Genomic DNA, 26712 nt, shown 5'->3' with positions numbered 1-26712 from the left:
ACATTTTGGATCACCTTCCACTAAATGCGTTTGTGGAATCCAAAGCATCTATGGGATCATAATCAATCTGTAATCATTAAGTATTTATTAGGCACCAGGTGCTAGATATAAGACCAGAAATAAACCCCAAAGTCACTTCAGGTGGAGATTTCATTTTATCAGAAAGTCCACATGTATACGTATAATATGAATTATATTTTTGTTTTTTTTGGGGGGGGTTTGCAAGGCAATGGGGTTCAGTGGCTTGCCCAAGGCCACACAGCTAGGTAATTATTGTGTCTGAGGTCAGATTTGAGCTCAGGTCCTCCTGACTCCAGGGCCGGTGCTCTATCCACTGTGCCACCTAGCCACCCCTAATATGAATTATATATATAGTGAGGTAATGTGGCATGGAGATATAAGGAACCATGGAGTTTAATAAAGAGCTTCAGGGGCAGTTAGGTGGCACGCTGGCCTGGAGTCAGGAGGACCTGAGTTCAAATTTGACCTCAGACACTACCTAGCTGTGTGGCCTTGGACAAGCCACTTAATCCATTGCCTTGCAAAAAACCCAAAACAACCCCCCCAAAAAGAGCTTCTGGTACGAGTTGTCTGGTCACACGTAAGTGACCAAAGTGGAATTCAGTCCCTTGTGTGATGCCCTTTCCAGTAGGGTTTGCAGCAGGAGTCGAAGGGTCCGGAGAAGACAGAACAGAACGTTGAAGGGAAGTAGGAACTTCCAGAAAGAAAGGCGGCCCGGGTCCGTGGGGAGGGATGGCATGCCGGCCCGGCCGGGGGCCACATCCAAGGATCCTGGCACATGCGGGCACCCCGCGGCAGAGGCCACGGCTGGTGTTGGGGTAGGGGGGCGCCGTGGGCCCCTGCTTCGGGAACCTGTGGGAGCCCAGGGGAGTTGCCCTGAGTGGGCGAGGAGCCGGCGGTCGGTGCGAGGCCGCAGGCGGGGTGCGGGGTGCCGGCCTGGCGGGCACCTGTGCCAGGTGGGGCGCGGGGGTCCCCCTCGTGCAGGCCACAGCCCGGCCGCTCCTCACTCGCGCCTTCCCGAGCTCCCAGGCCCGGAGGGGGCGGGAAGGGCCCGGGGCGCCCTTGTACGAGTGGGGCCACCGCGGCCCGGGGAGGGGTCCGGCCGGTCCTGCGTGCAGGGGGAGGGTCCCGCCGTGGGGGCCCCGCGGCCCGGGCAGGGGTGCAGCGCGCAGCCGCCCCGCGCCCCCGCCCGCACGGCGCGTGCGTACACACACACACGCGTACACACACACACACACACACGCACACGCGCGCGCACACACACATACACACACACACACACACACACACACACACACACACACACACACACACACACACACACGCGCGCACAAACACACGTTCCCGGCAAGACGAGGCTCCGGGGGCGGGGCGGGGCGCGAGCGGGGCGGGGCGGGGCGGCGCGGCCCCTCCCCCCGCCCAGCGCCAACAGGCTGCGAGAGCGCGACCCGGGCTCTTTAAGGCCGCGGGACCCTCGGCCCCGGCCGGCCGCGACCAATCGGCGCGGCCGAGGGGCCCCAGCGCGGCTGACGCGGCGCCAATCGGCGGCCGCGGGGGGCGGGGGCGGCCGCCCAGACACTATTGTTGATGAGCAGCGCGGAGCCGCCGCCGCGGCCAGAGCAGAGCGGCGGCGGCGGCGGCGGGAGCGGCAGCGGCGGGGCTCGGCGCCCTCCGGCAGCCTCGCGCAGCGGCCTCCCCGCCCCCCGCGCTCGCGGCGCGGCCCCGGCCGGGGGCGGCATGTCGCAGCGGGTGAGGCGCAGCGGGTCCCCCACGCCCGCCGTCCCCCCGGGTGGGGGCGCGGGCGCCGCGGCGGGCCCGGCCGGCGCCCCCGGGAGCCGCCTGCAGCCCATGCGGGCCACGGTGCCGTTCCAGCTGAAGCAGCCGCCGCCGCCGCCGCAGCAGCACGGCAGCCCCACGCGGGGCGGCGGCGCGGGCAGCAACGGCGGCGGCTCGGGGCCCCCGGGCGGCGGCGGCGTCCCGCGCACCGCCTCGCGCAGCACCAGCCCCACGCGCGCCGGCGCCGCCGGGCCCAGCGCTCGCGCCAGCCCCACGGTGGCCACGCAGACGGGCGCGCCCCCGACGGCCACGCGGGGCACCAGCCCCACGCGGGGCGCCGGCGCGCGGGGCAGCCCGCCGCGCGCGCAGCCCGCGCCGCTGCTGGGCGGCGGCTCGTCCCCCTGCGCGTCGCCCATCCACGCGCCGGCCGACGCCGCGGCCCCCGGGCCTGCCGCGCGGGTCCGGCCTCCGCGCCGCTCCCCGGAGCACGGCCGCGGCTCCCCGGAGAGGAGGAGCCCCAGCTCCCCGGTCTGCAAGGCGGGTAGGTGCCGCGCGAGGCGCTGCGGGCCCCGGCGCCGCTCCGGGGGGGGGGGGGACAATGGGCGCCCACCACGCGGGCACCCCCGCGCCGGCTCGGCTGTTGGGGGGCGCCGCCCACCATCGGGGTGCTGGGAGCGGGTGCCGGGGCGCGGCGTGTGGCCCCGCGGGCACCCCCAAAGGAGAGCGCCCGCTGCAGACCTCGGCCTGGCGGAGCAGGGCTGCTAAATCTCCCTTGGTGAACTTTTACAAATTGTCATGATTATTTCAAAAGAACCAGTTTCGGGGGCCTTGCAGTCGGAGCACCTGGGTTCAAATCCGGCCTCCGACGCTTAATAACCCAGCTGCGCGGCCTTGGGCAAGCGCTTAACCCCGTTGCCTTGCAAAAAAAAACCTTAAAAAAGAGTAAGTTTCCTTTATAATCTATTTATTGCATCTAAATATAGTATTCTGGGAAAACCAAAATTGCCAAAGAGCCTTTGTGATAGAAGAAAAGGTTAAGAACTGCTGAGACTCTAGAAAGCTTGAAAGAAATAATAGAACTCACTTTGGGTTTCTTATTAACATCAGCCCAAGATAAGATGCGGGACTTTTAAACTTTTTATACTAGGATGATGCATTATTATATTAATAACTATCTATTAACAGAGTAACATGTATCTTTCTACTAGGAAAAAAACACATCGGGAGGAAACTTAATAAATTACCTTTTTTAAACCAAGAAGAAATTGACTAAAATTGCTTAGGTTAGAGACGGCTTAATTCAAAATCAAACATAGTGTAGAGTAGATGAGTTTGCAGGGATAGCGGCGTTTTTATAATATATAATCTGTGAGAATTTGTTACTTGAAGTCATGAATCAGATTCATCTTTTGAAAAATATTCAATGCTCAGAAACCTGTTTGCTCCAGTTCAGATTACTGCTTCTCTGGGTGGGATGCTGTCCTTGGAAAAGAAGAACAATAGGCTGAGACTGTAGGTGTTGTGATGTCCGTAGTTGATAGAAATGCTCAAAGGGACTGAAATGATAGCAAATATTAAAAGGGCAGGATTCTATTAGAGATTACTTCCCTGTTAGAGTTTAGTGAAAACCAGCAAGGAATCTTAACCTTCTGTTTGTTTTTGTTCTCTACTTCCAGAGACAGCATAACTGAAAGGACATTTCTATCAATCTTTAATCATATACTAAGAGCCCACTAGAACTAGGTGCTGGAGATACAAAAAGAGGCAAAAGAGAGTCCGTGCCCTGAAGGAGCTTACAGTCTAATGAGAGAGACAAAGGGCAAACAAATTTCTAGAAAGCAAGCTCACCTTAGGAAAAATAGGAAATGATTAATAGAAGAAAGGCGTTGGAATTAAGAGGAGTTGGGGAAGGTTTCCAGTGGGAGAAGTGATTTTAGTTCAATCTTAAAGGAAACCAAGAAAGCCAATAGGTAGAGATGGGGAGGGAAGGACAGACAGAAAAAATAGCCAGAGCTAAGAGATAGAATAGAGGGTCTTGTTGGTGGAACAGCAAGGAGGCCAATGTGTCTGAATTGAAGAACATGTGTTGGGGAGGAAGATGTAAGAAGACTGGAAAGGAGAGAGGAAGCTAGGTATGGACATTTTTTGTATTTGCTCCTGCAGGCATTGATTGGGGAGCCACTGGATTTTATTGTCTGTGAAGGGTGGGGTGTGGGGACAGGGAGATGAAGGGATCAGACCAGAGCTTTAGGAAAACCACTTAGTGGCTAATCAGAGGATGGGTTGGAGTAGAGGGCCTGCATCTGAGGAGTAGGAGTGTCTGAGAGGGGACGGGGAGGTTATTGGAGAGAATTGTGAAGGGAAAATCAACAGATCTTGCCAGCAGTTTATATTTCATGAGGGAAGTGTGAGAGAGAGTGAAGAATCCAGGATGACTCCCAAGTTGTCAATCTGAAGAATTTAGAGGGGCGGCTAGGTGGTACAGTGGATAGAGCCCCGGCCCTGCAGTCAGGAGTACCTGGGTTCAAATTTGGCCTCAGACACTTAATAATTACCTAGTTGTGTAGCCTTGGGCAAGCCACTTAACCCCATTGCCTTGCAAAAGCTAAAAAAGTAAAAAATAAAAAGATATTTACTGTACATGCAATTCCAGATGTCTGAAAGGTAGTTGGAGATGTAATATTGAAGGATTCAAAGAGAGTTTAGACCAGGATTTGAGAATTATCAGTTTAGAGATGGCAATTTTAGTCCATGGGAGTTAATAGAGATCACCAAGTGAAGTAAAATATAGGGGGAGAAGAGAAGAGAAAAGGGCCCAGGACAGAACCTTGTGCTTAGAGAGTGTGATCTGGAGGAGAATCCAGCCAGAAAACCTAAAAAGCAGCATTGTCAAGGGAAAGAGTGGTTAAGGCTTCAGAGGCTGCAGATTTGTCAAATAGAATGAAGATGAAAACAAGTCTTTGGATTTTGTCGGTAACTTTGGGAGCAGTTTCCCTGGAATTTTAAGTTTGGCTAAGGGACTAATAGGAAGTGGAGGCTTCTTCTGTAGATGGTCTTCTGGAATTTAGCCCTAAAGGGCAAAAGAGATATTATGACAATAACAAAGATGGAAGGATCAAGTGAATTTTTTCTTTTTTCAGAATAAGGGAAAAATTGGCATGTTTGTTAACAGTTGAAAGTGAGTCAGTAGAAAGGGAGAGATTGAAAATAAATATGAGGAGCCAGCTAGGTGGCACAATGGATAAGAGCACTGGCCCTGGAGTCAGGAGGACCTGAATTAAAATCTAGCCTCAGATACTTATTACCTTATTAATTTAGGGCAATGGGGTTTGTGACCTTGGGCAAGTCAACTAACCCCATTGCCCTAAATTAAATTAAAATTTTTTTTAAAAAAGAGGGATCAATGTTGGAGGAGATGAGATGAAATGGGATCACTTCACTCAGGTAGAGGGGCTAGTTGGAAGGAGTTAAGCCACTTCATGTGAAATGCAGTGGAGGAGGAAAGGGTGGTGGAAAGCATCTGAAGAGGGGAGGAAAGGAAGCTCATAGTGAACGTTTTTTATTTTTTTTAATTTTATTTTATTTTTAAGTTTTTGCTAGGCAATGGGGTTAAGTGGCTTGCCCAAGGCCACACAGCTAGGTAATTATTAAGTGTCTGAGCCTGGATTTGAACCCAGTCAGGTACTCCTGACTCCAGGGCCGGTGTTTTATCCACTGTGCCACCTAGCTGCCCCCTGAATGTTTTTTTAAAGAAGCAAAATTCTCAGCTGAGGAGGGGGAACCATGGGAGCTTTGAAGAGAGATGAAAAGATTTGGAAAGGTAGCTGTGGAGAGTGGGATGGTGAATTGATGAGAGGGGTATATAAGACAGGATTATCTAGCAACAGTGAAGACCTATTTGGTCTTTTGTAATATAAATTATAGTAGATCCATTCAGAACCATTGCATGATTTTCTCCATCTTCATTAAATAGCACAAAAGGAACAAAACTTAGCAATTGATGGGAGTGATCCAAGACTGACTGGGTGTAGTCAGCAACATGATGATATGATATGTGGAGGAGGAAGGATTCAAAAGAGGACAATGAACTAAATTTTATACATACCCATCTCACTGAGTCCCATACTGCTTTTTGTCACTTGACATCTCCTAGCTTTATAATATTATAAGATTGTAGATATCCAGAGCTGAAAAGGGCTTAGTTCAACTCTCATTTTTATGAATGAGAAAACTGAGGCCCAGGGAATTTGTGATGTGGGTTAAGGTCACACAGGTAACTTACTATGTCTGAAGTCATCCTCCCTCATCCTATCTCCCCTCTCCTTTCACCCCGGAGTAAAAATTCTCATTTCTCTAAAATAGATAACATCAACTACAACTACATGTTGCAGGGAAAACAATCTTATCTGCTCACTAATTTTACACCAAAGTAAGAATGACTTTACTTTGCTTGTTAAGTTTCTTGTTGGCACACTTTTCTGATCTAAATAGAAATTTTTGGACAGAAGTGGCACCACTTTTGCTTCTCCCCCAGGAAGAGAGGAGGTATGTCACTCTCTCCCTTCCCTTAATAGATTTAATAATTGACTCTTCCGTTCCCTATTTTCCTCCTTCCAATCTTTGCCCATTAAAAAGAATGGTCATCAGGGAGAGTAAACCCTGTGTTTATTCTCCTACAGGCTGAGTGGTAATTCATTTGGCTTTGTCCATTCTGTCCAAGCTGAAGCTTTCTGGCCCAAATAAAGAAATTAGTTCTGATCTTCCTAGGATAGTTCTGAGACAAAAGATTTGCTTCCATTATGGAAAGAAGACTTGACAGGAGAGACTTGGATATGGATCTTAAGTGCTTGTAACTTTTTGAAGCCTTAGCTTCATCACTTATAAAGTGGAGGGAATAATAGTAATAGCAGCTAGTCACTGGCCAAATGAGATAAACTTTGCAAAGCTTAGTATAAGCATAAATTTTTATCAGAATTATCCAGAATTATCAGTTACACTGTTCTAAGGAAAATTGTGATATAGTAAAAACCTTTCTTTGATCTCCCTTTGTAATTTATGCCTTCATGTACAAGGGGGATTAACAACTCTAGTGTGAAGACTTGCTGACCTTTTCCAGGTTGTACATTTTCCTTTAGTGTCCATCTGGCACTCAGCTTCAAGAAGCTGTAGCATTTGAAGCAGTCACCGAAAAGTCACTAGGCAGGCCAAATAAACCAGGTGGAGGGTGACTAACTGGCCACAAATGGCCACAAACCCCTTGGTAAGTTAGTGGAATGTCTACCCCAAAACATGTAAAGACTTCCTGGGTAAAATGGGTAGGGGAGAACAAATTGTTCCCAAGGCTGTGAAGGTGGTTGGAGCAGGTGCTTGTAGAGCTTGGTCAGACTTAAAGATGCCAAGGTCATCCACTGAATCCTGGGCTATTGCCAATTATCCTGACTTTTGTCTTGCCATTGGATTTCAGTAACTAGAAGAGAGAGGGAAACAGATGGCTTTGTACAACTTTTCCTCACTTCAGTCCAGTTTATGCATTGAGTAGATATCACCCTCTGCTGTCATTGGTCCTCTTCAGAAATGAAGGACAAATAACAGTAACATACCTAATTATGATATAGAAATGATCATTACAATGCTCATTTTCTTAATTATAAATTTTATTGACACGCATGCTAGTACTTGTCTGTGGCTTCATAGTTGTACAGTTTTGCTGCTCAGGTGTATTTCTGGACAGTATTACCTCTTAGTCAAAACTAGATTGTTCTTTGCTTTTGTCCCTAGTGGAGGTGTTCTTACCACCCCGTGCTTTCTCTGCTCTATGTTCCTATCATCTCATCATCTTGTAAAACTTGACTCAAATGTCATCATCTCTAAGAAACCTGGATTTCCTCAGATTTCTCTCATAGCTCTTTGTTTTAATTTTAATGTGCTTCTGTCTAGTCTAGCTCCTTGTGTCTTGTCTTAATAGCAGGAACTATTTTTTCTAAACTGTTTATCTGCTACAGTGCTTACGGCATCTACACTGGTGGATGTACTTAATAGATGTTTATATTTCTGTTATTTTTCATGAAATAGCCTGGTCTTCCCTTCTGCCTTGGAATTGGCAGTCACCCTGACCAAGTCATCTGACCTCTTTGTGGGCCCAACTCACTTTGTAGAGCAACTGCCTACTTCCTGCCTTATGTACTCCTGAGACTGCTGAAAAAATGAAACTGGGTTAAAAAGTAGCTTAATTGTAATGGTCACCTGGTCCAGATTCTCAGATGAACCTGCTATCTCCTGTGGGTGCTGTACCACTAGAGTGGGTCACAGTTACATGCCTGCCCATTCCATATGACTCATTGGGTCCTTCCACAAATTCTCTGAGGGTTTAGTCCACTGTGCTTATTTTCTCCTGATGTAGTGAGAATACCCATGGAGCCCTCAGACTGTGCACTGGTTTTCCCCTGCCTATCCACCTGGTTAGCTCATCTTTTTCTGTCATTCATCTTTTTGACAGCCTTTACTCTGTTCTCCATAGATCCTAACCAATGTGCAATTAACTCAGCTTATAAACTTATACTTTAAGAAAATATGTATCTTGGACAGATGGTGCCAGTGGACATCAAGTTGGGCCCAGGGTTAAGCTGGAAGAAGAAGCCAGTTATATTTCCTTCAAAACATTAAAAACTTCCATTAAGAGGACTCACCCTTGGGGCGGCTAGTGGATAAAGCACCGGCTTTGGAGTCAGGAGTACCTGGGTTCAAATCCGGTCTGATACTTAATAATAATTGCTTAGCTGTGTGGTCTTGGGCAAGCCACTTAACCCCATTTGCCTTGCAAAAAAAAACTAAAAAAAAAAGAGGACTCACCCTTTTTTCTAGAAACAAAAGTCCATCAGTGGCTGCAAGTCAGGGAACACTAGTCTCTGAAGACTTGTAAATACATATTTACAATTTTTTTAGTAGGCACTTAATAAATGTTTATTTTTTGCACCTTATTATTTATATTTTATTTTTTCAATAACGTGCAAAGATGTTTTTCAATATTCTTCTATTTACAAGTTTATGACTTCTACAATTTTTTACCATCCCCCACCTACTCCTCCCCCCTTCTCATGGTGGCAATCTGGTGAAAGTTGTACTTGTACAATTGTGTTTTACATATTTCCATATTAGTCATGTTTTGAAAGAGGAATTAGAAGGAAAAAACATGAGAAATAAACATAAAAGAAGCTTAAAAATTGAGTATAGTATAATTTGCTCTGTATTCAGACTTCAGATGTGGTTGGCATTTTCCATAATAAATTCTCACTTGTCCTTGATCTTTGAACTGCTGAGAAGAGCTAAGTCCATCATAGCTGATTCATCTCACAATGTTGTCAGTAATGTGTACAATGTTTTCTTGGTTCTGCTCAATTCACTCAGCATCATTTCATGCAAGTCTTTACAAACTTCTGAAGTTTTTGACCGCTCAGTGATATCTTACAATAGTACTTCATAACATTTACATACTGTAACTTCTTCAGCCATTCCCCAGTGGATGGGCATTCCTTCTATTTTCAATTTTTTTCTACCACAAAATTTACTCCTATAAATATTTTTGTACATGTGAGTCTTTGACGCTTTTTTTTTTAATCTCTCTGGGCTTATAGATTGGTATTGCTAAATCAAAGGGTAGTCACATACTTTGGGGCATAGTTCCAAATTGCTTTCCATAATAGTCGGATCAGTTTACAACTCCACCAGTAGTGCATTAGTACCCCAGTTTTCCTCTCCAACACTGATCACTTTCATTTTTTTTATCATCTTAGCCAATCTGATAGGAGTGAGGTGGTACTTCAGAATTGTTTTAATTTTCATTTCTCTAATCAATAATGATTTAGAGCATTTTTTTATATGACTATAGATTACTTAGATGAATAGATGCTTGTTCATATCCTCTAACCATTTATCAATTGGAGAATAACTTGTTATCTTATTTCTCAGTTCTCTCTATATATTTTAGAAATGAATCCCTTATCAGAAATACTAACTTTAAAATTATTTACCAGCTTTCTGCATTCCTTCTAATCTAATTTTTTATATTTATTTATTCTTTTTGTACAAATAATGTTTTTTTATACATTAATAAAATATTCTTGTTTTAAGAGTAAACAGAATACCTCCTCCCTCCACAAAATATAGACTCACTTGAGCGATAAAGGGGAGAGAAAAAAATTAAAAAATAATAGTAATAATTGTAGGTATGGCCAGGTGGTGCAATGGATGGGGCCCCAGCCCTGGAGCCAGGAGCACCTGAGCCCATATCCGGCCCCATACACCCAACAGTCACCCAGCCATGTGACATGCAAGCTACCCCAACCCCAATGCCCTGCAAAAACCAAAAAAAAAGAAAAAAAAAGACCCAAAATAAAATAAAATAGTAATAATAGTAGGGGTGGCTGGGTGGTGGACAGAGCATTGGCCCTTGAGCCAGGAGCACCCGGGTCCAAATCCGGCCTCAGACACCCAACTATCACCCTGCTACGCAGCTCCAAGGCAGGCCACCCAGCCCCATTTGCCCTGTACCCCTCCCCCCAAATAATAATAAAAAATGTGCTTCAGTCTTTGTTCCAACACCAACAACTCTGTCGAGGGTGGATCACGTTCTTTATGGTAGGTCTATCACAAAAGTTACTTCCATAGTTTTCCACCATTGCTATTGTTGATCGCAACTCCCTCCTTTCTTATTTCTCCACTACTATGTGCTATATTTTTCTCTCTCCTTTCACTCTGACTCTGCTGTAGGGTCGCTGAGTGGTGCAGCAGACTGATCCCTGGCCCTGGGGCCAAGAGGCCCCGAGCCCCCCTACCACCCCTTAGGCCCAGAATCCACCTGGCCCTATGGTCCCAAACAGGCCATCCAACATATTTAGAAGTTTTTAAGAAAGGGATAAAACATTGCTTGTGGGCCTTTTGTCCTTAGTATCTTTTCCTTTAATGCTCTAGTTTTGAATTATTAGAGGTGTAAAGTCTTTTGACTTTGTATTTTCAAGCATTACACTGTAAAAAAAAATAAGATAATTGATTTTTGACAGTCATATTCTCCCTTTTTTTGACTGATTTTATTGTATTTTGCATTTGAATTTCTTGCCTAAATTAGAAATAATCTGTTAATTTTTTTTTATTTTTTACATCATCATTGTTATTTCTAGATACTTAATTTTCCCTTCTCAGGGATTCTTGTACCAAAGATTTAAAAAAAAAGAAAAAAGTGACAATTCAGAAAAAATTCAGAAAAGACCACACATCTGAGTCTGACACAGTATTCCATACCCATAATCCTCCCACTTTTGTGAACAAGTGCTCCATTAGACTGATACTTCGATTTGTTAAAGAGGTAGGTTTTAGAATTACTCTGCCTGCAGCAGCTCAGCCATAGAACTAAAGAACAGAAGGATTCAGGCAAGAGTGACATCATATATGGGGGGGGCATGAAATACAGTACAATGTAGACAATGTTAATTTTTTGTTTCAACAAAAAGTTTTTTGAATAATATATTGCCCTGTTTCTATTTGAGTTTGACATCACTGCGCTCTATAGTCAAACTGGTGTCTGAAGAGGAATTATCCTGCCAACATTTCTGGCAAGTGGTCCTTTAGCTCCTGTTAGAACACTTCCTATAAAAGGAAATCTTCAAGTTGAATACATCTAAAGTGCCATATTCAACTTTTCATTGGCTCTAATTTCTAGGAAGTTTCTTTTATTGATTTTATTTCATTTGCCCATTTCTATTTATGAGTTGTTTTCTTTGTCCAATTGTATTTTTTGGTTTTTGCAAGGCAATGGAGTTAAGTGACTTGTCCAAGGTCCCACAGCTAGGTAATTATTAAGTGTCTGAGGCCAGGACCTGAACACAGGTCCTCCTGACTCCAGGGCCGGTGCTCTATCCACTGCACCACTTAGCTGCCCCTCTAATTGTATTTTTATTTTTTGCTAGGCAGTGGGGTTAAGTGGTTTGCCCAAGGCCACATGGTTAGGTAATTACTAAGTGTCTGAGGTCGGATTTGAACTCAGGTACTCCTGAATACAGGGCCAGTGCTCTATCCACTGCGCCACCTAGCTGCCCCTTAATTGTATTTTTAAAGTAGTTGTTTTCTTCATTCAGTTTTTGTGTTTCTTTTTCCAAGCTGTTGACTTTTTCTTGCATAACTTTTATTTCTTTTCCCAATTTTTCCTCCTTGATTTCTAAAATCCTTTTTGATAGCTTCCAAGAGGACTTTTAGGTCCTGGGACCAATTCATATTCCCCTCTGGGGTGGGGGAGGGAGCACATACAGGCTTTCTAAGATGGTGCTTTGATATTCCTCATTGCTATTGTAACTTTCTATGGTTGGGGCTTTCTTCTATTAACTCATTTTTAGCTTAATTTGTGGTTTTTAAAGTTCAGTTCTGTGGCCACTGGGAGCAATGTCCAAGCTTCTTGGACTGGAGGCCTGCTCTCTGACTTTCTCTGACCTGGGTCTCAGATGTTCTTGGCTTCTCCACAGAGTGGGACGGGGCTTGCCCAGCCTAGTTGCAGTGGCTGCCTTGGGGTTCTGGGGCTCACAATTTGTCTTTCATGCTGAGCCTTGAGACCTCTTCATTGGGCTGGTTTTCCTGGCCTGCTGAACCTGGGTCCAGGGGCTACTTGGCAACTGAGAGACACCAGCTGCCTTCCCCAAACCTGCCCACTTTGGGCCATGCTCCTTTTTTCCTCCCCCAAAGCAATGGTGTTAAGTGGCTTGCCCAAGGCCACACAGCTAGGTAATTATTAAGTGTCTGAGGCCGGATTTGAGCTCAGGTACTCCTGACTCCAGCACCCGTGCTGTATCCACTGCGCCACCTAGCTGCCCACCATACTCCTTTTTTTGAAGTTCTTTCAAGAGATGTTGAGCTGGAAAATGTTCCACTATGCTCTTTTAAGAGTTTTGCTGCTAGGTGGTGTAGTAGATAGAGCACCAGCCCCTGGAGTCAGGAGTACCTGGGCTCAAATCCGGCCTCAGACACTTAATAATTACCTAGCTGTGTGGCCTTGGGCAAGCCACTTAACCCCATTTGCCTTGCAAAAACATAAAAAACAAACAAACAAACAAAAAACCTAAGAGTTCTGGGGCTCCAGAATCTGTTTAGAGACTTAAGGATTCTGAGGGAAGCAAGGGGAAAGCACAGGGAAGTTTCTGGCTTCTCTTTGCTATCTTGACTCTACCTATCCCTTCTGAATTGATTCTAAATGTGCTTCTTGTATCTTTGCCCCTTTGCTTCTTTTGGAAGGGATAGTGCCTCATTTTCCGTAGTTCAAATCTGTTCTCAGACATTTGCTAACTGTGACCCAGGCAAATCAATTAACCTTGTTTGCCTCAGTGTCCTCATCTATAAAGTGAGCTGGAGAAAGAAATGACAAACCACTGCAATATCTTTGCCAAGAAAACCATAGATGAGATCAGAAACAGTCAGAATTGAAAAAAAAAATGAGTAAACAACAAAAGTCCTTCCAAGCTACAAAGCATTTTTTTTGTGTGTGTTTTTTTTAGGGGTTTTTTTGCAAGGCAAATGGGGTTAAGTGGCTTGCCCAAGGCCACACAGCTAGGTAATTATTATGTGTCTGAGGCCGGATTTGAGCCCAGGTACTCCTGACTCCAGGGCTGGTGCTCTATCCACTACGCCACCTAACTGCCCCTTATAAAGCATTTTTTTAAAGAACGATTTTATTTATTTTGAGTTTTACAATTTTTCCCCCCCGTTCTTGCTTCCCCCCCATAGAAGGCATTCTGTTAGTGTTTACATTGGTTCCATGTTATACATTGATCTTAGTTGAATGTGATGACAGAGAAATCATATCCTTAAGGAAGAAAAATAAAGTATGAGATAGTAAAGTTACATAATAATAATATAACACCTTTTTTTTTTCTAATTTGATGGTAATAGTCTTTGGGTCTTTGTTCAAAGTCCATAATTCTTTCTCTGGATACAGATGGTATTCTCCATCCCAGATAGCCCCAAATTGTCCTTGGTTGTTGCACTGAAGTGATGAGCAAGTTCATCAAGGTTGATCATCACCCCCATGTTGCTGTTGGGGTGTACAGTATTCTTCTGGTTCTGCTCATCTCACTCAGCATTAGTTCATGCAAATCCCTCCAGGCTTTCCTGAATCCCCATCCCTCTTGGTGTTCCATGACATACATTTGCTACACTTTGTTAAGCCATTCCCCAACTGAAGGACATTCACTTAATTTCCAATTTTTTTGCCACCACAAACAGGGCTGTATAGACTCAGTAGTGGTGCTGGGTCAAAGGGTATGCACATTTTTGTTGCCCTTTGGGCATAATCCCAAATTGCTCTCCAGAAAGGTTGCATTTGTTCACAGCTCCCTACAAAACATTCTTGTCCTGAAACATTCCCCATGACCTCAACTCTGGAACATTCTTTTGCTTCTATGAGCCCCCTTCTCCCATTGAAGGACCTTTATTTTTGGGGAAGGGCCCAAGCCAGTTATTTATTTATATCCCAGCTAAGTGGGTACAGTGGCTAGAGCTACCAGACCTGGAGTTAGGAGGACTCAAATTCATATGGCCTCAGACACTTGATTTTACTAGCTGTGTGACACTAGTCATTTGGACAAGTCACTTGACCTTGACTGCCTCGAATCCAGGGCCATGTCCAGTCATCCTGATCTGTGTTTGGCCACTGGACTCAGATCTGGAAGAGAAGGTGAGACTGGTGACTTAGCACAACACCTCCTCTCATTTTTGCTTCTGACCCTTCAGGACCTTATATTTATTGCATTAGAATATAAACTGCTTTAGGGTAAGTTTTTTTTTTTTTTTTTGGTTTGTATTAGGATTGCCAACAATAGTGTCTAGCACTTAGTAAATCCTTAATATAAATACTCCTTGTCTTGAAACCTTCAAATATAAGGCCAGACCTTTGCTGTGTGACTCATCCAAAGAAGAGCTTAAGTTTAGTATTAAGCCCCTGAATTATTTTTAATTTTTTATGCAGGTACCAAGAAAGATTATCTGCTTAGTGTGGAAGGAGTGAGGGGAGTGCCCAAACTGTTGAATTAGAGTTGGATTAGGGTATTTGGTTATCACCAATTCCTTCCTTTTACCAAATAGGAAACAGGTGAGAGTCCCAAAGCAATTAATTTGAGATGAGGGTAGAAAGATCACTGGGTCAGATTGGACTAGTGGCTAGAGCCAGGTGTGAGGAGCTCCCACTTCACTTGTAGTTTGTCATTGCCTGTAAACTACATAACTTTAAGAATTCAAAGTTAGTATGCCCAAAGGGCAACAAAAATGTGCATACCCTTTGTTCCAGCAATACCACTACTGGGTCTTTACCCTGATGAAAAAGGGCAAAAACATCACTTGTACAAAAATATTCACAGCAGCCCTGTTTGTGGTGGCAAAGAATTGAAAATCAAGTAAATGTCCTTCAATTGTTGAATGCCTTAGCAAACTGTGGTATATGTAAGTCATGGAACACTATTGTTCTATTAGAAACCAGGAGGGATGGGAATTCAGGGAAGCCTGGAGGGATTTGCATGAACTGATGATGAGTGAGATGAGCAGAACCAGAAAAACACTGTACTCCCTAACAGCAACATGGGGGTGATGATCAACCTTGAAAGACTTGCTCATTCCGTCAGTGCAACAAGTGGGAACAATATGGGGCTGTCTGCAAAGGAGAGTGCCATCTGTATCCAGATAAAGAACCATGGAGTTTGAACAAAGACCAAGAATTATTACTTTTAATTTAGGAAAAAACCTGATATCTTATTGTCTGATCTTGCTGTGTCTTTATTTTGTTTCTTCCTTAAGGATATGATTTCCCTCTCATCATGTTCGATTTGAATCAGTGTATACCATGGAAACAACGTAAAGACTGGCAAATTGTCTTCTGTGGGGGTTGTGGGAAGGGAAGTAAGATTGGGGGGAAAATTGTAAAACTCAGAATAAATAAAATCTCTGTAATTCAAAAAAAATTCAAAGTTAGACATTTGGACTGCTGTCAACTTCACACCCTTGACAATAACATTGTTGACAAAATAATTTTCATAGTTTGGATTTGAAATTGCAGCAAGGAAGATTTATAACAAAAATTTTGCAGTTGCTAATCAGTTGTTGTTAGGTTAGTGACTGGTATTTGTGGACTGTTGAATGATTGGCCTTTCTCTAGTAGGCTATGACTCTCCCTTTCTTGGGAGGGGGCCCATTGTTGGTCTTGGTAATGATAAGATAACTTGTGTTCTTTAGAAACCCTGTACTGGCAGTGGACAAAGCACCGGCCCTGGAGTCAGGAGTACCTGGGTTCAAATCTGGTCTCAGACACTTAATAATTACCTAGCTGTGTGGCCTTGGGTAAGCCACTTAACCCCATTTGCCCTGCAAAAAAAAAAAAACCCTAAAAGAAAAAAAGAAATCCTGTACTCTGTTTTGTTTTGACAAAGTCATTAGTAAAAATGGAGACAAGTGTGTCAGGAAGGAAGCCTCTTAGAGCCTGTCTCATATTCTAGTTTTTTGAGCTTACATTTCCTCTTATTTGTGTTTTTATATATATTTTGGCAACTTTAAAATGGAGATAATGTTTATACTACTTAATTCACTGGGGTATTATGAGTTTTTTTTAAACATGGAAACTAAAAATATTCAGTATTGTTATTAAAACTCCTTTTAAAAATTAAGTGAAAAATATATATTGAATATTTTGACTGGTGTGTAGACCTGTATGTATAGATCTGTGATGGGGCATTAGTCTCTTTTTTTTTCAGTCCATTCTCTTATCAGTTCATCCTCTAACCTCATCTCTCTATTGTTGTAACATTTTACCAGCTCCTTTGTTTCCTCAGATTAAATGCAAACTACTTAGTCTTGAAATTTAAGGATTTTACAGTCTTGACTCCATCCTACATTTCAGACCTTATTCCACCATACTAGTCTTTGATCTTGGACCCTGTTAAACTCCATTTCATGTCCTGCCTGCAAATTTTCATATCTATAAGATATAACTGAAGGGTGAAAGTTTCTTAATCTATGACCATAGACCACAGAGGGCACATTTCAGGGGACTTGTGACCTTAAATGGAAAAAATATTTGCATCTCTATTTTCACTAACCTTTAAGAGAAATTTTGCATTTCATTACTTTCCATGACCAATTAAGGACAGCTTCAAAACATTGTGAACCCTTGGTCCAAAGACATAGGAGGTCAAATACTGGAAGACCTGAATTTAAATCCTGTGAGTGACATCCTAGTTGAGGGACGTGGAGGGTACAGCCCTTAGACTCTGATTGACAGAGACAACTCCCTATGATTTCGCTCCTAAGTCCTGGACTGAAAAAAATCCAGGAAAACCCAAATGTTGTTTTAACCTTCTCAAGTTTCAAATCCTTCCTTTTGTTGTGTAGCTTGCATCCTCTCTGCCAGCTTCTTGGGCGTTTTAGTTTCCAGGAGACTATGATGGGCATCACATGAATGTTTTTTGAATTGAGTAGTTGGGACTACAAAGACTGAGACCCTATTCTGCTCTCCAGAAACTTTAGGTCTGTTTGGGAAGGAAATACGGAGTAGAAGGTAAACAGAGCCTGGTTAATTGCCAAACAAGTCAAATGCTTGGAAATTGGAGGACGTGTGGGAAGTGAAAAATCTACAAAAGAGTGAAAAAATTATATGTTATGAGCTGGCTTTGAAGGACAGGGAGTGTGATATTGTGAAAGATTGAAGACAGGAAGGTATGCCTAGGATGCCTGTGACTTGTTCTCCAGGTGACTGACATTGGAGCACAAGACTGGGCCTAGTCTCAAAGGGAAGTCTGGGCCTGATGAGATTGATTGTTTTTGAGGTTGTAGGTACTTGGGAACTATGGGAGGTTTTTGTTGTTGTTGTTTTTTTTAAGGATTTTGCAAGGCAAATCGTGTTAAGTGGCTTGTCCGAGGACACACAGCTAGGTAATTGTCTGAGGTCACATTTGAACTCAGGTATTCCTGACTTCAGGGTTGGTACTCTATCCACAGTACCACCTAGCCACCTTTTTTTTTAATTAAAGATTTTATTTGAGTTTTACAATTCCCCCCCCAATCTTACTTCCCTCCCCCCACCCCCATGGAAAGCAATCTGTCAGTCTTTACTGTTGTACATTGATCCAAATTGAATGTGATGAGACAGAAATCATATCCTTAAGGAGGAAACAAAAAGTCTTAGAGATAACAAGATCAGACAATAAGATATCTGCCTCCCCCAATTAAAGGGAATAGTCCTTGAACTTTGTTCAAACTCCACTGCTCTTTATCTGGATACAGATGGTATTCTCCATTGCAGACAGCCCCAAATTGTCCCTGATTGTTCCACTGATGGAACGAGCAAGTCCATCAAGGTTGAACATCACCCCCATGTTGCTGTTAGGATGTACAGTGTTTATCTGGTTCTGCTCATCTCACTCAGCATCAGTTCATGCAAATCTCTCCAGGCTTCCCTGAATTCCCATCCCTCCTGGTTTCTAATAGAACAATACTGTTCCATGACATACATATACCACAGTTTGCTAAGCCATTCCCCAATTGAAGGACATTTACTTGATTTCCAATTCTTTGCCACCACAAACAGGGCTGCTATGAATATTTTTGTACAAGTGATGTCATTACCCTTTTTCATCATCTCTTCAGGGTATAGACCCAGTAGTGGTATTGCTGGGTCAAAGGGTATGCACATTTTTGTTGCCCTATGGGCATAGTTCCAAATTTCTCTCCAAAAAAGGTTGGATGAGTTCACAGCTCCACTAACAATGTAATAGTGTCCCAGATTTCCCACAACCCTTCCAACAATGATCTTTATCCTTTCTGGTCATATTGGCCAATCTGAGAGGTGTGAGGTGGTACCTCAGAGAAGCTTTAATTTGCATTTCTCTAATAAGTAATGATTTAGAGCAATTTTTCATATGGTTATGGATTGCTTTGATCTCCTCATCTGTAAATTTCCTTTGCATATCCTTTGACCATTTGTCAGCTGGGGAATGGCTTTTTGTTTTAAAAATATGACTCAGTTCTGTGTATATTTTAGAAATGAGTCCTTTGTCAGAATCATTAGTTGTAAAGATTGTTTCCCAGTTTACTATATTTCTTTTGATCTTGGTTACAGTGGTTTTATCTGTGCAAAAGCTTTTTAATGTAATCAAAATCATCTAGTTTGTTTTTGGGGATGTTCTCCATCTCTTCCTTAGTCATAAACTGCTCTCCTTTCCATAGATCTGACAGATAACTAGTCCTTGATCTTCTGATTTGCTTATAATACTGTTTTTTATAATACTGTTTTTTATGTCTAAATCCTTTATCCATTTGGATCTTATCTTGGTAAAGGGTGTGAGGTGTTGGTCTAATCTAAGTTTCTTCCTATGGGAGGTTTTGGATTGAAGATTATTTCCAAAATTAGTTTTTTGTTTTTTGTTTTAGGTTTTTACAAGGCAAATGGGGTTAAGTGGCTTGCCCAAGGCCACACAGCTAGGTAATTATTAAGTGTCTGAGACTGGATTTGAACCCAGGTCCTCCTGACTCCAGGGCCGGTGCTTTATCCACTGTGCCACCTAGCCGCCCCTCCAAAATTAGTTTTAAAAATATTAATCTGGTTATAGTTTACTAGATGCATTGTAGGATAGAGAGACTGGGAGGCAAGAAAATCAGCTATTATAGTATTGTAAGGGTATATGGTTCTGTTAGTAGTGGAATAGAAAGGAGAAGGGATCATTTTGAGAAAGAGAGAGCAACAGAGGACATTAAAGGGTTTTAATTGAAAAAGGGAGGTAAGAGGCTATGATTAAAGGGGAAGGTAAAGTATGCTTTTATGTTCTGGAAAGACCAAGTAGACTTGATAGAAAATCATGTCCTTGCTTGTAAATTCATTCTGATTTTCACTGATAGGATGGGTTTGTGATTTTTTGAATTGAGGAAGTTTCTGAAACTTCTAAATAATCTTTATATCAAAGGCTATGAGTTAGAAATACTTTTGATTCTGAAGTTGTGTACATTTTGATAAAAAGGCTTGTGCAAAGTTTGACTTCAAAATTTATTTTTCTTTTTTTAGGTTTTTTGCAAGGCAAATGGGGTTAAGTGGCTTGCCCAAGGCCACACAGCTAGGTCATTAGTAAGTGTCTGAGGTTGAATTTGAACTCAGGTACTCCAGACTCCAAGGCTGATGCTCTATCCTTTGCACCACCTAGCAGCCCTTTTACCATGTTTTTAATAAGAATATGAACTCTATACACCTGTTTCCCCCATATGCATTAACCCAGGTGTGAAGAAACATAAAGAAATCCACACGTCTTAGGCTTACTTTAAAGAATCCTAGCATTTTATGGAGAAAGAAACAAAAATATGCTTTTAATTATTACCAACAGTGAAAGTTTCCAATTATTACCAATAGTGAAAATAATTTTTAAGGATAATAATAGCAATATGAAGAAAATATAAATTGAGAGGAACATTTTATTGGCAGAAATTTTTTCCTCGCTTCACTGAAGCCTAGACTGCAGATTGTTCATGGGAGCTGGTCATTTTTAGACTGAGTGTGGGCTTGGACATTGATCCAAGACTTCCAGAGCTTCAGTGACTGATTCCTCCCATGTACATTCCCCCTTCCCCATAATGGATGGGTAGAGGGAATTCTGGATGAGGAAAGTCCCTTTCCCATTGTAGTTTGGCAACTACTCTGGAAAAGTCACAGAAGCAAGACTTGAACAGGTCGTCCTGACTCAAGGGCCTATGCCTGTGGGCCTCCAGGCTTGTCCTTGTTAAGCCAGTGCTTTACCTTTAGACATTTTTGTTATAAGCAATGTGAACATTTTACTTTAGATGAAGTAAATTAGACTCATTTAGTCCTATGTTTTTCAGTGTTTTAGCATAACTGGTGTCATGTTTGTTGAGTACTTCTTTATCTATTGTTATGTTTCTTTGATTTGATTACCTTTGCCTTTTATCTTTATGGTTTTCCTAATAATGAATGTACCCTGTGGCCCTGGTCTTTTAATCTTTTTGATATATTGTAACCTTCACTAATATTCAGGTTTTTTTGCACTGATATTCAAGGATAATTATCTGTAGTTTTCCTTCTCTGCTTTTTTCCTCTCTGGTTTAGGTCTCATATTTGTCTCAGAATATGACAAGATTAATTTTTCCCTATTTTTGTAGTTAATTTCTGTACTATTGTAATTTGTTGAGTAATTGAGAGAATTCACTTGTAAATTCATCTGGTTTGATGTTTTCTCCTTTGTGAATTCCTTCATGACATATTTAATTTTTCTTGAAGATTGTTTTTTAAATATGGATATGTATTTATAAATATTCATCCTTTTAAATTTGCAAAACAGTTTCTAATTCCTTTTTTCTCTTTTGTTGTGAATTACTCCTTTCCCTTTTTTATTTTAGTAATTTAGTTTGCCTCTAGTTTTAAAATCATTGTAACTATTAATGGTTTACTTATTTTCATTTTAAAAAATAAGTTCCTGATTATATTTATCAACTTCCTCTTTGCCCCCCATTTTAAGAAAATTTGTTTGTCTAGGAAATGATCTCTTCCTAAAGCTGGGCCTGATTTGTGTCAATCTTCTACCTCCCTGCTTCTCCATGACTTTCGTGGATCCCTATTTGCCTCCAGGATCACTTATTAAGTTCCCTGTTTGACTATAGCCCTTCATAACCTGACTTCTCCTAACCTTTCTAGTCTTTTTATTTATTACTCCCCTCCATGGACTCTATGGTCCAGTGACCCTGACCGGCCTCTTTGATGTTCTTAATCGGCTGTACTTCATCTCCTGACTCCTGTACTTTCACTCACTGTCCCACCATGCCTGACATATTTTCTACATATGTCCCCACCTTTTGGCCTACCTGAATTTTTTTTAAATATTACATCAAAATCCACCCTCTGCAAAATTTCTTTCTAGTGCCTTCTTTCTGAGATTATCCCATTTATACTTTCTATATCTTGTTTGTACAGTTGTTTTTTGCATGTTGTCTTTCAAACTAGATTGTCTCTTGAGACCAGAAATGTTTTTCCTTCATTAATTTATCCTTTTTTTTGTTGCTGTTGGGTTTTCTCTCAAGAAATTTTCTCCTGGAAGTTTTGATTTGTTGCTCATTGTTGTAATCTTTCATCTATAAATTCTAGAGCATTAAATTATTTAATTTCTGTTTATATTTGAATTTTTTCTTGAAATGTCTTGTGTTGATGATGGGTTTTTGTGCTTTGTAGCCATTAAAGAATATATTTAGTATTTCTTTTCTAATTTGAGTTGTTTCCTAGCACATGGATTTTGCTTGTTTTGTAAAGTTGCTAAAATATGCATATTCTCATTCAGTAATCTTCAATGCTCTATCATATCTGATAATAGTCCTTATATTTTCGTTAGATTTTCAAGGTCTAAATGTGTTACTCTGATTTCCCCTACCTTTTATAATTTTACTGTTTATTTCTTGTAGTTAAGTTAGATTTTTCTTTTAAGTATTTAGATGATGTGTTTCAGGGTGAATATTGAATATAAATTTTTTTGCTGTTAGGATATCTTTTAGAATGATAGGTTTCCTCTTTGGCTCTTTTAACCATGCTGTTTCTGACATGAATGTTTTTTTCAAATTGAGGAAGAATAAATTGTTTTCATTGTGACTTGTGTTTATGTTTCAAGTACTTATAAAAAACATATTGTTAGAGTCTGCTTTCTACTAATGCATGTAATACATTCCATGAATTTCTTTGTCTCATTTAAGTTGTTTTCCCTTTATCATAACTTCTTAGAGTTTCTCTTTTTTTCTCCTACCCTCTTTTTACAAGGAAAAAGAAGGTGGGACAAGATAGGGAATGCAATCAGTTCTAGTGATCTATAATTAGAATGATCTTTTTTACCCTTTCCTCTTTCCTCATAACCCAGACTCAGATTTCTGGTTGCTCTTTTTTTTTCTAACTTTCTTTTTCTCTGACCTCTCTACTTGAAGTTTGTTGTTTAATTTTTGCATGGCAGTAGGGTTAAGTGACTTGCCCCAGGTTACATAGCTAAGTAGTAAGAGTCTGAAGTTATATTTGAACTCAGTTCCTCTTGTCTCCAGGGCCCATGCTCTATCCACTGTGCCACCTAACTAACCCTAGTAGAAGTTTGTTTTGCCTTCATTATTCTTTCTGAAAGTCTTTCTTCTCTCTTAAACCTCCTATATCTATCTCTGCATATTGACCTCTTGAATTTTTAATGTGTTTCTATACCAAACTATGAATATTGAATCCTTCTTTTGCACAGTTCTTTTAAGAGTGAATTTCATGAAGTATGCCCCTCTATTTCTATCCTCACATTCATATATTCTTTTCAGTGTTCTTCAATTTTGAAAAATAATTAGCATCTCCTCTTCCTCTTCTTTAGTGTATTCCTTTTCCTCTTTTTTCTTTTTCTTCTTTACAACCAACATACTCCCTTTCTTTTTGAAGAGACAGTTGTCTTATTTTCTTTTAGAATGTAAACACTTGATCTTCATTTAGTCCTTTGGAATTGTCTTGGATCTTTGTATTGATGAGAATAGTCCTTCACAGATAATCATTTTACAATATTGCTTTTTACTGTGTATAACAGTCTCCTGGTTTTGCTCATTTTACTTTGCATTAATTCATATAAGTCTTTCTAGGTTTTTCTGAAGCATCCTGTTCATCATTTAAAAAAAATTTTAAAGTGTTTTTTTTTGAGGGTAGTTTCTCATCATTTTTTTATAGAGCAATTGTATCCAACTTGTTGACCTATTCCCCCTTTGATAAGGCATCCTCTCAATTTACAGTTCTTGGCCACCAAAAAGAACTGCATAGCTGTAGTTCTAATGAAAAGTACTTCCATGATTTGCTGCACTACATGATTTGCTGCAAACTAATTAATAACTAAAAAGTGACTTATTTTGTGACCCTTGTTAAGTCAAGTAACTGCCTTTGTTTCCCCATCTATACATGAGAGAGTTGAATTAGCTGGCTTTTTCAGGTCTCTTATGCTCCTATGAACTGAAAATTAAATACTGTTGACACAAAAATATCAGTTTTGTCATTTGACTGTCATTTGACATTCTTATTGGGTGGAGCAGTGGCAGATCTGAATGAAATGTAACTAAATGATTATATAAATTATCAGAATCAAGTAATTTTGGAGTTGGAAACCACCAGGAATGCTAACAATAGGTAACATTTATCAAGCCCTTATTATAAGGGTTGTTTTTGAGTTAGCTTTTGTTGACAGAAAAGGTTTCAGAGATAACAAGAAACAAAAGTAGTGTCTTGTCAGCTTTAGAGGGAAACTGGTTGTTTTGAATGATTTTCTTCTAGATGATGGGTGCAATTATGTTATCTTTTAAATGAATCCCCCCTCCCTACTCTGACTTAAACAGAAGTAGTTAGTGATTACTTGCATTGCAGATAGAGTACCAAAGTCCAATAGCAATTAAAAGATCTTCTACTTGAGTTGAGATTCCAAGGGAAAATATATATATATATATATATATATATATATATATATATATATATATATATATATATATATACATACACACTTCCTGAATCCCAAATTAAAGTTGGAGTACTCTAGGACAAAAGACATCATTGTTTTGAGCAGGCATGTTGGTGGTATCACAGTTTGACTACAGACTTGAGCATGATCAAATACTAGTTTGTGAGCTACACATTTTTTTTTTTTAGTTTATTCAAGGCAATGGGGTTAAGTGGCTTGCCCAAGTCCACACAGCTAGGTAATTATTAAGTGTCTGAGGCCGGATTTGAACCCAGGTACTCCTGATACAGGGCTCTATCCACTGCACCACCTAGCCGCCCCTACACATTCTTTTAAAAAAAAAAAAGGAAAAGTTACTCCATCATTCTTTTTTGGGAGGGGGATGGGGGACACTAAGGATAGTTAAGTCATTCACACTTGATTATCTTATTGTTTTTATCATGTATAATGTTCTCCTGGTTCTGCTCACTTTTCATCAGTTCATGTACAAGGTTTTTCTGAAAACATCTTGATCATCATTTCTTAAGTCAAATTTTTCATCATTATCATCATCATTCCATCAACAATAATAGACAAATATACCACAACTTGTTCATCCATTCCCCAATTGATCCTTCAATTTCCAATTCTTAGTCATCACAAAAAGAGCTGTTATAATTTTTTTTTAGTTTTTTTTGCAAGGCCAGTGGGGTTAAATGACTTGCCCAAGGTCACACAGCTAGGTAAGTATATGTCTGATAAGGATTTGAACTCAGGTCCTCCTGACTCCAGGGCTGGTGCTTGCTGTAAATGTTTTTGTATGTTTAGATCCTTTTCCTTGTGATCTCCTTGAGATATACACCTTGTAGTGATTTTGCTTCGTCAAAGGGTATATACATAGTTTGATAGCCCTTTGGACATAGTTTCAAATTGTTCTCCAGAATAGTTGGATCAGTTAACAACTTGATCAACAGTACATTCATTAGTTTGTCATTTTTCTTTAAGCCAATCTGTTAAGGTGCAAAGTAACCCAGAATTGTTTTAATTTGCATTTCTTTTAGAACATTCTTCATTTTATTGTAGTTTTGATTTTTTCTTATTTTTATCCTTTGACATATAGTTTTATGAATTTGAATCAGTTATCTACATATTTGAGAAACTTTATCAGAGAGACTGTCTAGAATTCCCCCTGCCCCATTTTTGCATTCCTTCTAATAGTAACATTGGCTTTTTTTTAACTGCTTTTAAATTTAACGTAATCAATATCCAGTTATATTTCACAGTACTCACTGTTTATTCATAAATTCTTCTATTCATAAATCTGATTGGTAATATAGTCTATGTTATTATTTACTTTTGAGATCTCCTTATGGTTAGGTCATGCATCCTTTTTGATCCTCTCTTGGTAAATGGTATAAGTCAAACTGCTTTAGTTTTCCCAATAAATTTTACTAAATAGTAAATTCTTATCCCAAAAGCTTAAACTTTTACATTTATTAAACACAAAGTTACTATAATCATTAACTTCTGTGTTTTGTATGTCTACTGTTTTCCACTAATCCACTATTTTGTTTCTTCCCCAGGATCAGATAATTTTAATAATTATCACTTTATAATACAGTTTAAGATCTGGTACTGCTAGATTACCTTCCTTTACTTTTTTACCTCCTTTAATTACTTGGAACTTCTTGACCTTTGTTCTTCAGAATAAATTTAATTTTTTTCAAATTCAATAAAAAAATTTTGGTAATTTAATTGGCATGGCGCTGAATAAATGAATTGGTTTACATAGAAATTCTATTCGCCTCCTTAACTTTCTTTTTTAATTTTATAATTTTACTATCTGCTTCATCTTGCAACTCATCTTTTCCTTTGAGAATTTGCAATGCCATTTGATAGATATAGATTTCATTTTGATACTACATTATTGTCTATCATACCTTTTAGCAAAATGTATTTTCCCTGATTATTTCTTTTGATTAGCTCTATTTTTGCTTTTGTCTTGTCTGAGATTACAATAGCTTTGCTTGCTTTTTTTTTTGTTTTGTTTTTTAGCCTTAACTGAAGTATAAGAGATTCTGTTGAGGCACCTTATTTTTTATTTTTGTTTCAAGTGCTTTTTTTTTTGTAAACAACATCTTACTGGATTTTTTCAAATCCATTTTACTGTCCTTTTCTGTTATATGATAGTTCATTCTATTCAAATTCACAGTTGTGATTACAAAATGTTTTTTTCCTTCTATTCTCCCCTTCCTCTTTTATCCTCTTTTTTATGCCATCCATCCTTAAAAGTTTTGCTTTTGATCACTACCTCCTTTAATCCCTCTTCCTTCTGTGGGTTGTCCCTATCCCTCCCCCCCTTCTTTTATCTCCTTTTCTTCTATTTAACAAGTTAGGTAAGATGGAACCAATTTTGATGAGAGTA

General features: G+C 40.7%; 1 protein-coding gene across 2 annotated transcripts in view; it reads left to right on the top strand.

Moving 5' to 3' along the window:
* The first annotated feature begins 1758 nt into the window (after nt 1–1758).
* FAM117B (family with sequence similarity 117 member B) overlaps nt 1759–26712 on the top strand; it is a 137847-nt gene continuing 112893 nt past the window's right edge. For both annotated transcript variants that reach the window (XM_074191620.1, XM_074191619.1), the window contains exon 1: nt 1759–2338. In XM_074191620.1, coding sequence (XP_074047721.1) covers nt 1759–2338 — 580 coding nt within the window. The remainder of the gene's footprint in view (nt 2339–26712) is intronic.

Source organism: Macrotis lagotis, chromosome 6 (assembly GCF_037893015.1).
Source record: "Macrotis lagotis isolate mMagLag1 chromosome 6, bilby.v1.9.chrom.fasta, whole genome shotgun sequence".
Lineage (NCBI taxonomy): Eukaryota > Metazoa > Chordata > Mammalia > Peramelemorphia > Peramelidae > Macrotis > Macrotis lagotis.
The sequence above is the reverse complement of the archived record's forward strand: the minus strand, read 5'-3'. Positions and strand labels throughout refer to the sequence as shown.